Below are 13,837 nucleotides of genomic sequence, written 5' to 3' on the forward strand. Positions count from 1 at the left end.
TTTACGGGCATGAAAATAAACTAGTATATTTAAGTGGAGAGTATTATACACGTGTAGAATTGGCCATTTCTTTATAATAAACATTGGAAGATTGAGAGAACCTAATTACAGAGATAATGGAGAAGACGAAGAGGTACCTGGAGAAGCACGACGATGGCGATGATCGGAACCTTGCGTCCGCCATTGATGACCTTCCCCTCCGATTCTACGAACAGTTCGTCATGACTGGTCTCCGCGTTGATCTCATCGAGCCTGGTCGCGTCGTTTGCTCTCTCAAAGTACCCGCTCGATTGCTCGTATGCTCTTCTTCCTTCTCTCTAATTTCTACTTCCTTTTCGTTTCCGCGATCGTGGATCAACCACTTGCTGATGAGATTTTCTGCAACCCGTTCGATTCGCTATTCCTGTTTTTTAATTGAGGTTTCTGTGGTTCAAGAACGAGAATAATTCCTTGCACGGGGGAGCCACGGCGGCGCTTGTGGATTGTATTGGTTCCGCAGCGATAAAGACTTTCGGCGTTTCCACCACCGGAGTCTCCGTCGAAATTAATGTTTCGTACATGGATGCCGCTTATCTCGATGTGTGTTCCATTTCCCCTTCTTCTTCTTCTGGCTTTCAATTTTCCTGCATATTGATCGGATTCGAGTCCCGAATTTTGTTTAACCTAATATCGGACAAGAAAATTGAAAGTACTGGTCCAGTAATTGTCAATAGATAAGATAAGATGCCTGCCCTATGATATAATCAACGGCACATAAATTTTTTCTAGTAATTTAAATAGTGTAAAAATCCCCTTTCCACTCACTGTCACTGGAAGGGGGGAAACATCTGGGTTTTCATGATTTGTTGGCAAATAATCGAAGAAATGTGAGTTATTTGGGTATGATGAAGATTGGATTTGGCTGTTCATGAGAAATTTACGCGGAACGTATGTGTGGATTCAGTTAAAATAAGACTTGGACTATGTTAGTTTGGTTCTGTTGAATGAATAGAAAATATTTGGACATTTGGATATTATGTTAAAGTATCAACTTTGTCATTGTAAGCTTTCTTAAGAGTGGGTCGAATAATTCACTGAATCAAGACACTCCATGTGAAAGAGAACATGCTCGCAGTAGTGCTATTATCAGAGTTGTCTGAAGTTCAAGATGATAAACAGCTAAAGAATTCCATAGATTATAAAGAATCATGTTCTTGGATTCTTAATCAGCAACATATAGCTAATCCATGAAAGAATAAGAGACCATTATTATAGGACTTCTAATTCTTGGATTCTTAATCGGACTATAATTTTTTGTTTTCCCTGTGCTGTTCTAATTAAAGCTATAGTTTCTTTATATACAGAAGAAAAATATAGTGATTTAGTTTGTATGCTACTTTCTGTCTTTCATTTCAGGAGCAGATCGAGATCGAGAGCAAGGTTTTGCGAATGGGAAAGACCATTGCAGTGGTCAATGTTGAATTGAGGAAGAAAAGCAATGGTAAAATTGTTGCTCAGGGTCGCCACACCAAGTACCTTGCCATCTCCAGCAAGTTGTAGTAGTTACGAACAACTTCTTTCGACCTCTCGCTCGGATGTTAGATTCTTGCCTCCGACAGATGTCCCATGCCACGTTTCGTGAATCATGTCTGAAAATGAATGAATTGTGATATAGCACTGAATAAACGTAGCTCTACTCCTGACTATTTTTCGATATATTACATTTTGTAGCTTCAACTAAGAAATATAATGACAATTATCTTTTACACTCTGTTGCATTAGCTGTTATGATCTGATATCTTCCATTTGAATTTCTGTTGCTCAAAGGAGAATTTCCAGCAAGGGATAGTTTTTCTTTTGTTGATAAGTTTATGGAACCATAAATAAGATCACAGCTCTTGTTGGAAAATTCCAAGTTACAGACAAGTAAAATGTTTAAGCATCTCAGGTAGGATTATCAATAGATTGGTTATTAGCACTTGTCGATAGGCCGAGAGCATCGCCTAAACTCATTGGCCCTCTCATCGTCCTCCTTCCAACTCCTCCGTTGCCTTTTCTCATCATCGCTGCGAATTCGCTATAATCTATACGCCCATCCTGCAGAATACCCGAACAGAATCAAAGAAGTTTCATCAGTGCAGAGAAAAAGAGAGTTAATGAATTAGGACAGATAACAGGGGAGGGAAAGCAAGAACGACAAACTTCAACAACCAAATAATGCAAATGCATCGAAATTTGGGGAATCATCGATCTTAACTTGTTGATTGGAAGTTGAAACATATGGTCAAATGCAGGTATGCCGAAGAAAAATGAGTAAGGTGTACGAAAAACTTACGTTGTCTTCGTCGATTTCACTGATCATGTCGTCTAGATGCAGATCACTCAAGCCAAACTCTTTGCAGGCTAGTTGAAGCTCGTCGATAGTTATGAAACCACTACCATCTTTATCAAAATATGAGAAGGCCGATAACAAATTCTCTTCTCGCTCCAACTTGTTCAAATGAATTGTAGCAGCGAGGAATTCACCATAGTCGATAGTTCCACTGTTGTCGATGTCTGCCTGCCAAACATCACCAGCTTGAACGACAACACGGAAGAACTAAAGTAAACATATATAAATAGAAGAAAGCTCAATTCTTACTGCATCCATTAGATCCTTGATCTCGGACTCCATAAGTTCGGAGCCTACACGTTTTAATCCTTCCTTTAGTTCGTCAAAAGTTATCGTCCCGCTGTTATCTGTGTCTATCATCTTGAACAACTCTTTCAAACCCCCAATTTCTTCTTCAGAAAGCCTTTCAGCAATTACCTACAATCAGTCGTTAGATTTCAGAAACCATAACAGGCAATCTTTTCGCTTGCAGTTGCAGATATTAACAGCCATTACCAAGATATTAACATTCTTGACGAGGCTGTAACTAATTGCTTTAAAATCCAGTACATTTGACAAGAGAAACACAACGGTACATCGCATAGTATGCTTTTCAAATATTCCTTCAGTAGTCTTCTACCTTAACAATTGGGACTAACAATAATTTCAAGAGAAACTTACTCTTAGAGCCATTTTTTTCAGTTTATTCATGGCAGAGAACTGCTTCAGGCGCGACAATACCGCCGAGTCGAGAGGTTTGTCCGGGGCAACTTTGTCGTCTACAATCCATGGATGACCTGATACAGAGAGGAATTGGAATCATGTAAGCCTTAGAACAATAACAATATACAGCATATCAGCCTGATTAGTCAGTCATATTGCTCAGTGCTAGGAACAGAAACTTACAGAGGACTTCATGAGCAGTTAGCCTTCTCTTCGGATTCCGGTCAAGCATTTTTCGTATAAGATCCTTTGCACTCCCTGAGATGCCAGGCCACGGCTCTGATTCAAAATCTAGTCGTCCTTGTAATATCTGTCGGAAGATCCCTATTTCAGTTTCTGTAGTACAAAGGATGGAGAAGATCATCGGTAATGAAACTCTATTGAAAGTGATAATTTTCGGAAGCTTTCCTGGAAATGTCATTTATTCATAAACCTATGGAGTTCTAGTAGCTACCTGCCCAAAATGGAGGCACCCCACTTAGTAGGATATATAAGATAACTCCTGCACTCCAAACATCGGCTTCGGGTCCATAATGCTTGCGTAGCACATCTGGTGCAACGTAGTATGGACTACCGACAACGTCAGAAAAAGTTTCCCCTATAAACATTTTAAGTAATGTTAGAAGATCACAAGAAGTTCTAAAGAATGTAAAGGAGACGATAACCAACTGTGAACTTGATTCAATAAGGAGTCTTGATTGTTACTTTAGTGACTCTATTGGTCGTCCCATGGATAGGAACCGCGAAAATTTCCATTCATTCAATTGATCGCGAAGAAATGATAACCAATCGAGATCCAACGTTAGAGACCAATCCAGCGTAATGCCAAATGATAGTCCACATTATTATAACGACTACCAATCGATTTACTTTAGTCCTTTAACTTTTCAGGGTTAATCCTATTTGTTTGTATGCAGCCTCTGCTTATTCAATGCCAAAGACCAATCCGGTGTAATTCCGAACGATAACAGAATCTCAATGAGATAATGTAATTCTTCTTTATTTTGACACAAATCTAGCAGCCTTTCAGGAACAAACAAAATCAAATTCTAAACAGAAGATTTCAGAAGCAAAACAGCAAACCTGTGCATAACAAAACAAGACAACTTAGAAGCAGGAAGAAGAGACCTCTGTGTCTTGGCAATGTCCACTGATTTTTTGTAGACAAAAAGATGAAAAGAGGGCCAGTCCACAACAGATCAACCACAACACCCAAATCCCATATACAAGATTCAATACAGTCATCAAAAGAATCAGTTTCCAAAACCCCAAAATGCCAAAACCAGGTCTCAAAACTTCCAAATCAACACATCAAAATGGGCACAAACAAAAATTTGACCCAAACATTGGATTCTTCAAACATCCACATGATCACCACAAACAAAATTTCAATACCATGGATTCAGAAAGGCAGAGAAACAGATTGATCAAAATGGAGTAAGGTAAGGGAACATGAGCCCAAGGGCCAACCCAGTCAGCAAGGGCTTGGTCTCTTGATCATACTGGCCTAAAGAAAGGGTCATTAACATACAATGGTTTAAGGTGCTCAAATCCAAGGAGTTTTGTGTCTAAAGTAGAAATTAGCGCATACCTCCAAGATAGAGCATCGGCTACTACATTCTCCTTACCCTTTTTATACTTAATCAGATAAGGGAACATTTCAATATACGTTAACCACTTAGCATGCCGATTTAATTTATCTTGACCCTTTAAGTGTTTCAAACTTTCATGATCCGACTTAGAAGTTTCAAGTTCGAATCTCTAGTGAGGTTAATACCAAAAACCCTTGATATCTCTTGGTTCTATGCCTTCGGACGGATGTGGATATCCCCTGGGTACAGGGGAGCAAAGCTCCAACTCATCATTCTTAAAAGGAAAAAAAAAACTTTCAAATCAACATCACCACCACAAACAAAATTTCATACTATGGATTCAAACACCAACAGACATCCAAAAAGCCAGAGAAACAAATTGATCAAAATGCCAAAATGGAGTAAGGCAAGGGAAAGAAATCAGCACAAGAAAGGGGAAGGAACCCCCCAAAAGGACAACCTGGCTTGTAGAAGACAGAGAGGCCAAAATCAGTGGCCTTAAGAGCAGCATCCTCCTCCACACTTTGGAAGAGAAAATTCTCAGGTTTAAGGTCCCTATGCATGACTCCAAGCGAATGACAAGACTCCAAAACACTCACAATAACCCCAATAAGCTTGGCCGCCTCTCGCTCACTGTAATGCCCCTTCTGAACGATCCTATCAAAAAGCTCCCCCCCTTCACACAGCTCCATCACCAAGTGCACAGATATGGCGTCCTCGTAGGTGCCCTTGATTCTCACAATATTGGGGTGCTCAGACAGATGGTGCATTATCTGAATCTCCCTCCAAACATCCTCATAGTCCTCTTTGCACACAAGCTTCCGCTTGGGGATGGTCTTGCAGGCGAATTTGTAGCCGCTTCGGTTCTCTGTGCACAGAAAAGTGGTGCCAAATTGGCCCTGCCCCAGCTTCTTGCCGAGGGTGTAGAAATCGGTGAGGGGTTGGGTCCGATAAGGGAGGACCCATGTGGGTTTCGCCGATGGGGGTGGAGCTGCAGTTGCAGAGCTTGATTTACTCATCAATGGCGGCCGCGTTTGAAGGGGGAGGGACCCAAAATCAAAATCAAAATAAAAAGAGAAAGCAGATTCCTGGACCAGGGCAAAACAAAACTCTCTCTCTAATTTTCCTTCTTTCCCCACTTGTGGAAATTAAATATGGATCAAAAGAGAGGGACAGAACTTTGGCCTAAGATTCTGTGTATGCATATGCAAATGCAAGTTCATTTGCTTTATTTCTCTTCTTTTCTCTCCGTGAATGCAATTTTGTCATGTGGGTATTGATTGGATTGTAGTGCTGATTGAAAGATGATAAAGTTAGCCAAACCCAAATGGCTACAAAAACAGTACATGGGTTTTGGAGATCAGCTCAGATCCATGTGAAATAATAAGAACTTTTGAATTTTGGGCAAACCCAAGAATTTTGATGGCCATTACAGTGAATAATCAAGACTATGGTTTTGAACAAGTCAATGTATGATATTACAGAAAAAAGAAGGAAAAAAACACAAATTGACACTGTTTTGAATGGTCAAAAGTCAAAACAAGCAGGCTCCTCCTCTCACTCACTATATATAATTCAACTTGGATTGGATTGGATTTTTTTAACTCAAAGGGAATTTGTCATAGACTCAAGCTGAGCTGCCCATGTCCCTTTTTTCCTAAAATAATAATAATAATAAAAATTATAGAAATGTTTGCAAGTAAGACATTTCTTTAAAGTATAGGGTGTGAATCTATATCCAAAATGGTATGTTGTAATAAAACAATATATATTTTGTTATTAAGTGGCTAAAAAGTTAAAAATATATTAAATAAATTTTTAACTTTGATATAATTTAGTTAAAATTTTCAGCGATTTAGTCCAAACTATAGAAGCTAATAATTCAGCTCTTTTAATTCCAAATTTGTAATGATTTACTCTTTATATTCACAATCTCATTAAAGTGTGATTGGGATTTGATGTAATAACCACCTAGGTTGTATATATATACACACACTTAGGTCTTGTGCGTGTATATATGTATATGTATATGTGTGGGATTTGACGTAATAACCACCTAGGTTTCGTGCGTGTGTGTATATAGGGGTAAAAAAGGCCAAAGGGTCGCCGACTCTTAGGTAATAAAATAAAAAAAATGATGGGTTAGTTGGGATTAAGGTGGTTGTCTCGTTAAACCCACATTACACCTTAACGAAAATTTTCATTGTACTGGCTAAATTATTACAAAAATTTAAACTATAAGAATTAAATAGTTAAATACTAAAATTCAAGGGTTATGATTAAATTGTATATACTAAACCAAATCATTACTCCAATAAAAGTATAGAAAAATTTTCATAATAAGAACTAAATCATTTCAAATTTTAAATAATATAAGAAGTAAATAGATAAAAACTTAAATTCTATAATTAAATCTTTAAAATTTTAAACTAAAAAGATTAAATTGTTACAAAATAAAGCTGAGAGAAGGAAACTAAATATATTTTTTAGTCATATTTGTAATTTAATGAAAGTAAAAAAATATAAATATATCTAGTTGATGCTTTATGACTGGTTAATTAAAATTGGGCAAAAAATGACTTTTTGTTAGGATCAATTTACCTCATCTAAAATATATTATTGACTGTTTTTGTAATTATTTTAAGTTTGAACTTTTTAAAATAAAGAAAAAGACTTCTTAAGGAAAATAAATATGTATTTGCTGTTCCGTTCTCCTTAAAGCTTAAAGCATTGTCGGAAGGAACATGGAATCCAACAATTGAGAGACAACCAACCAATTCTACTTCTTTTAAATGTTATAAATAAATTGTAATAAAAAAAATTTAAAACTTATTTATTTTTTTCTTTGTCTAAAATTTTGTGCTTTGCATGGAAAAAACAAATTTGCCATAGTAAAAAAGTACTCCATTCTTTAAATCAAGAGTACTAACATTAAAGTGCTTTTGAAAAAAAAAATTCAAAATTACCTTGAAACTAATTTGTAAAAAAAATTAAAAATCACCTTAAAATTAATTTGTAAAAAAAAAAAAATCTTAAATTTAATTTGTAAAAAAAAATTAAAAATTACCTTAAAATTAATTTGTAATAAAGTACTGGTAGAATGTTTTGATTGAAGTGTTCAAAAATATTTTTAAATGGTAGAACTAAATATTAAATTGTTTTTAATCATTCCCTAAAAGTATGTCAGAGAGTGTCAAAAGCACTTTTTCTATGCCAAAAGCATCTCTTGTACAATTACCATATTCAAGAGTAATGTAAAAATACTTTTAAAAGAAATCAGAAGCCGAGCATAAATAAATTTATTATTATTTTGAATGTAAGATTAATACTGCTTAAAAGTTCTCTCTCAAAATACTTGAGGAGCACAACCATAATTCACTCTCATATAGTGTTGGGAGGCAAACTTCTAATGGCCGATCTATTCGGTAATATCAACCAAACCCGACCTGGCAGGTCGGAGCCAAATACCCAGACAAAGATTAGGGCATGCGAAACTCCCATCACGAAGCATTGAAGGATCGGGGGACACCCATGGTCCAACAGTCCATGGAATGGATCTAGTCTGAGCAGGGAAATACCCCGATGGGACGGGTAACTACTACTTTGACCACTATAAATACACCATCCATCCACCAACACATATATGAAAATTTGTCTGAGGCTGATCTGTCTAAGCTCGGATTCCAAACTAACTTGGGCATCGGAGTATCCTACTTGTTCTTGTAGATACCTCAGAAAGAGCTCGCTCTGAACACCAAGCACCGACCTTACAGGTCGCATCCCGAGACTTAGACACATTTTTGCATCAACAGTTGGCGTTGTCTGTGGGGAATGCTGTCATAGCCAGATCGTTTTACATCCATAAGCTATGGCAGAAGGTTCCCAAACCTCAAGCAATCGAAAGCCTGCTGAGGGCTGGGGACGATCACCCGATCCGAAGGACCCAAAGGCACGACCTGGAGTGTACAAGCCACTAGTCGCTAGAAAGCCGAAGACTAGGGTGGACTCGCAGAGGTCAAGGTCTCAGATCCAAATAGAGGTGGCCATAGACCCCCAGGACGAGGTGGATACATGAGAGCTTAGGTGGCGGCCCTGACGGAAGCCTTGCAAGTGGTGGGAGTGCTGCTCCCCGAGCTACCAGTACTCGAGGTTCAACGTGATCCGAGGAGGGGTAAGGTAAAGGTCATCGACCTAGATCTAGAGAAGTCGGTAGGCCCGAACCCCTCGAAACTGATCTTGAGAGGAAACGATCGAGCTCGAGCCAATGACGACCTCCGTTCACACCTCTCCTCGCATAATAGTAGAGATCTCCGAAAAGTACTAAATTAGAAGTACTCCGTCAAGAAGGTTGAACGACCGACCAAATCGGAGTCGGTCAATAATTAGGAGTTGTAGCTGCAATTCGAGCAACTTAGGAAGGAGCTAAAAGAAGAGATCAAAAATGACCTAAAGAAGGCCCAGGGAAGGCCTCTGTTAGACGACGACGAGCCGGAAGAGCCGCCTTTAACCCAAGCCATCTTAACCACACTAATCTCTTCCAAAGGGAAGCTCCCTAGTTTTGACAAGTACAATGGGTCGGCCGACTCGATGGACCACGTCGAAACTTAAGAGTCTCTCATGGACTTTCATGCATATTCGGACGCGATGAAGTGTCGCACATTCTACATTACGCTGCAAGGCTCGGCTAGGAAGTGGTACTGGCAACTCATGCCCCACTCCATTTCTTCCTGGAAGTAGCTCTGTGAAACCTTTATCGCTCATTTTGCGGCACAATAGGAGACTTAACACTCCACCAGATATCTCCTCGCCTGTTCAGCCTTCGCTTTAGGGGTGAGACATGAATAGCTGATGGTCTTTGATAAAAAAGCCTCAGCAGACCATCAAGGCCACCATAGAGTGAGCGAGAAAGTTCATGTAGGCCAACAAACTCATCAAATCTCAAGAAGACCGACCAATCTGATCCAGCCCCTCGAGGGAAAGGAGGGGTCGAGACAACGCAAGGAGGACGTCGTTCCAGTACCAACAGGCGATCGCAATTCGCTCCAGAGGCAGGAAGCGAAATGCTTCCAACTAGAGCGGTTCGAGCGCTTCACGCCCTTAAATGTCTCCGTGGCAGAGATCCTCGCCAACATACAAAACTCGAAGCTTGACCTCCTCATGTGTCGAGATCTCGAGAAGCGCAATAGGTCGAAGTTTGTTTATTAACGTTATTCATTAATTTCGTAAATTATTTTCTTCAAAAGTTTTTGTTTGCTCGGCTATTGTATATACCTCTGCTCTGTTCTCCAAAAAAAAAAAAAAGATTCACAAAAAGTACTCCCTCTTGTTTTATGATGTTTTTTCTCAAAATTTTTTTAGCTTTGTTCCAGCAAGTGTACATCTGAGTTGAGGTTGTGTTAACCTTGGGAAGCAACCAACAAGAATACGATTTAGAGCCGAAGTAGTGCTTATTTTGATTCTAAGGCACCATTTTGACATGTTCATTTTCATTTTTATCTCATTTCTTTCAATCATAATTTTAACACGGCACTTCACTCACTAAATTTCTTGAAATGTAGTCATAAATTTGTATTAAGAGTTTCTATTGTATATAAAATTTGTGTTAAGATTTTATAATAGAGATCAAATTGGTTACTTTTTAGAAGTACAAAGACTAAAACATAAATTTTGAAAGTACAATGATTAAAAGGGACAAAATTTGAAAGTATAAGTATAATGTCTTGAAAGTATAGAAAATAAAATGAACCAAAGTAAAAAATACAAAGTCCAAAATTGTAACGCTCCAAGCCCAGGATTCAGAATCAATTCTGGGCCTAGGGTGTTACAGAATGGTATCATAGCGGAACCTCTCTCATTACGATGTGGTTCGGGGACGAACGAAGGCGGAAGCTGATAGGCATGTGACGCCTGTGTAGAGAAGAGGGGTACATGAATGAACCGATACCACATCCGAATGAGAGAGATCATGAGATCATGGAAGAATGGTAAAAAAATGCTTAAAATAATTGATAGTTACTACCTATACTAACAAAGTGTACCTTCAATTTTGGTAACTCAAACGTAGGAAGCATGTGAGTGAGGACAAAGCATGCTGGAATGACTCATGTTGGTCTGTAGGGATGGTTTACGTTCTTCTAAGTAGCTCAGAACTAGAAGGTGGTGCAAACAAGTCGTAGAAGAATGTAGGGATGATTAGGGCCAAATCCGAATTCTTAATACGACATAAGTACTTTAATTCGTTGGGCTATGTTCAAGTTGATGACGAACAACACTAGTGAATCTTCATTTAGTGAAAAACAAAGAGAGAGAGAAAGAACAGTGGAGGGAGTGGTGGGTGGAGTGAGAGATGCATATGGCACACATCATCACATGATCCTAAGTTATAATACATAAATATATGAAAAATTAAGTGATGATAGTGGGACATAGCATACCAATACAATAGTATATATATTATATTCCACATATAAAAAAGACATCAATTAATCAAAAAGGTGGCATTTTTAGACATCCCATATTGTATACATCATTTCATATAGGATCAAACATGCATGCACCTTTATTTAATGAAAAAACAACTTAACATACATTTCTGCCCCCACTCTTCCATGCATTTTTTCCCCATGAGATTATATTATATTGTTTTGCTTTTATATATATCATACTGTTTTGCTAATTTTTTATGGAAAAATATCAAAATTTATAACAATTACTAGTATACCACCTTCTTCTTCCTAACTAATTACAAATGTATTATTGTATTAATCTTCTCCTTAAAAAAAATAATATACTTTATTTTATTTTATTGCTAGTAATTTTTTATTTATTATAATACGTTTTAGTAATTCTTGAAATGAAAAAATTTACCAGAGGTTGCAACATTTTTTCAAGTTTAAGATAAATATTGATGACTTATCTAAATTTAAGGTGTAATTTGATGGAATTGAAAATCTAGAGTAAAAGTTGATACACATTGTCAAGTTTATGATTTTTTTCCTTATATATATATATATATATATAGGTTTTTCTTTCGTTCTTAACTTAAAACATATTTAAACTAATAAAATATAAAGAAAATTGATCTACATGAACTCAAATCACACTTGGAATACGAAGACAAATTTAATTGAAATATGAAATCAAACCGATTTAAATTATAGAACTTGAACATAACTCGAAGTAATTGAGGCACATTAGTCATTTTAGGGCTCCAATTCCCATCAATCTAATTTGAGAGGACCACATATTTATGTCCATAATGGTAAAAGAGTAGTAGAGTTTAGGCCTATGAAACCAATTAGAGAAAAGAAAAGAGAAGAAAAAGATGAGCATTTACTCCACTAAAATTATGAGATAACTTCAGTCTTGTTAGGACAAAATGAGCATAGTTTAGCGGTAATTGACATATATGTCCAACAAAAAAGTTGTGAGTTCGGTTCCCCATCCTCACATGTTGTACTAAAAAAACTTCAGTCTTGTTTGATAACTAATTTTATATTTTAAGTTTCTATTTATTTTTTTTAAATTAGCTTATAAATAGAATTATTTGTCTTCTTATTAATTTTTGAAAAACGTTTCCAAAATCTCTATGAGAAATTTTTAAAAATTATTTTGCTTTTGAAAATGGGCTATTTGTAAGAGGAAAATAAGCATAATTTTAAATAATAGAAAGCAGCCGGATCTTTTGTGGTTGTCCATACGTGCAACTAGAGTGGTTTGCACATGTATTTAAAGATTTTGCATAAAAAAGTTTAGTTCATATTTAATAAAAAAAATATCAAAAGTTTCTAATCAATAATTATTCCTCAAATGTCAACTTGAGTATGGCTGAATGAGTTAAGACATGAATATTCGATTAAGTATTCGTGTATGGCTGAATGAGTTAAGACATGAATATTCGATTAAGTATTCGTGTATTCGAACCCCACTTCATTTGTCGCTGTGCCCAATGGAAAAGGAAAAAAATCAATTATAACATCTTAGAAAATATATTTTTAACTAATTAAAAAATATGTATTTATTTTTTAAATTTTAATGATGATGTTTGGTTATACGAATTTTTTTATTTTTTTTTTGAAAAACTAAGACACATTTACAAATATAATATTAAATTTCTTTCGACATGTGACCTATACTCCCACTTCCCCTTGTTTAAGATTTCCAAAAGGTGAGATTTTGCAACCTATCTTATTGTGGGCCCCATAATAAGAGTGAGCGCTTACTTTTCTTTATTATTTCCCCCTCTCTAGTTCTATTCATACCAAACTTATTATCCTAAAATTTCGTCTTCGATAACGACAAAAATCTATTTTTATTTTATTTATATAAATTGATCTAAAATGAATAGAAAAAAGATCAAGCAAGTGACTAAATGAACTAATTGGTAGTCTTGCAGTATCGAGTATCGAGATTTCATTGTCGCGATTCCAGCTACCTGTCCTTGTGGGAATCTCAAGTCGTCTCTCTGAGCCGGATCAAATCTTTCCTAGCCTCTTTCTGTTATCCCCGGCTCGTTTTCGGGTTAGGTTCAGGACCCAAGCACCTTTCTCCTCTCCTCCTTACCGGTGGATAATCTTCCGATATTCAAAATTAGCATGGGTTTCATCAAAATGAGCATATAAAGATGGGCTGGAAAGCTACCTACATACGAAAGCCGAATAGATCTGATTTTGAGGCTTCCCATTCAAATCAACATCCTCCATCCTCCAAATCTGGTTGAAATTCCACAACTTACATGCCGATATTTCTATTCATATGAATATTTATGAGTTTAACATTAAATAAAGGAGTAATCGACATTTACACAGAAAAGAAAAAAAATCAATAAAATATAAAATAATACCAAGATAAAATCACTAGTATGGACATATCATTAATATTAATAATTTTTAACTTATTTAGAAATTGATAAAATTTTTATTTATTAATTTAAATATTTGTTATGGTTTTTTTAATATTTTTAAGTTAGAAATTGATAAAATTTTTATTTATTAATTTAAATATTTGTTATGGTTTTTTTTAATATTTTTTCTAAAAATATCTATAGACATCCACATTTTTTTTTCGATTTTTTCATTGATATCTTCATAAAACAGAGACGTCGACAATGCTATCGACATTGACATTTTAAACCTGACTTAAAAAGTACTTTAGAATCAAGAAACAAATAACT

General features: G+C 36.3%; 2 protein-coding genes across 3 annotated transcripts; one reads left to right on the forward strand and one right to left on the reverse strand.

Moving 5' to 3' along the window:
- Positions 1-48: 48 nt before the first annotated feature.
- LOC148207256 (uncharacterized) lies at positions 49-1,747 on the forward strand. Of its 2 annotated transcripts, none has more exons than XM_088118467.1 (3): positions 49-296; positions 436-579; positions 1,402-1,747. In XM_088118467.1, the coding sequence occupies exons 1-3, from the start codon at positions 117-119 to the stop codon at positions 1,537-1,539; spliced, it is 462 nt and encodes a 153-aa protein (XP_087974593.1). In that variant the 5' UTR covers positions 49-116; the 3' UTR covers positions 1,540-1,747. The 2 variants fall into 2 exon arrangements, with proteins under 2 accessions (XP_087974593.1, XP_087974592.1); XM_088118466.1 differs by having other exon boundaries at positions 54-296; positions 1,396-1,747.
- Positions 1,748-1,811: 64 nt separating this feature from the next.
- On the reverse strand, positions 1,812-6,014 carry LOC111025284 (calcium-dependent protein kinase SK5). Its single transcript, XM_022303121.2, has 7 exons — positions 5,126-6,014; positions 3,528-3,671; positions 3,257-3,409; positions 3,032-3,147; positions 2,621-2,788; positions 2,315-2,539; positions 1,812-2,076 (listed from the first exon to the last, which is right to left on the reverse strand). The coding sequence occupies exons 1-7, from the start codon at positions 5,682-5,684 to the stop codon at positions 1,924-1,926; spliced, it is 1,518 nt and encodes a 505-aa protein (XP_022158813.1). The 5' UTR covers positions 5,685-6,014; the 3' UTR covers positions 1,812-1,923.
- Positions 6,015-13,837: the final 7,823 nt, after the last annotated feature.

The sequence above is a fragment of the Momordica charantia genome, unplaced genomic scaffold (genome assembly GCF_013281855.1).
Source record: "Momordica charantia cultivar OHB3-1 unplaced genomic scaffold, Mcharantia_2.0 BLBB01000163.1, whole genome shotgun sequence".
Lineage (NCBI taxonomy): Eukaryota > Viridiplantae > Streptophyta > Magnoliopsida > Cucurbitales > Cucurbitaceae > Momordica > Momordica charantia.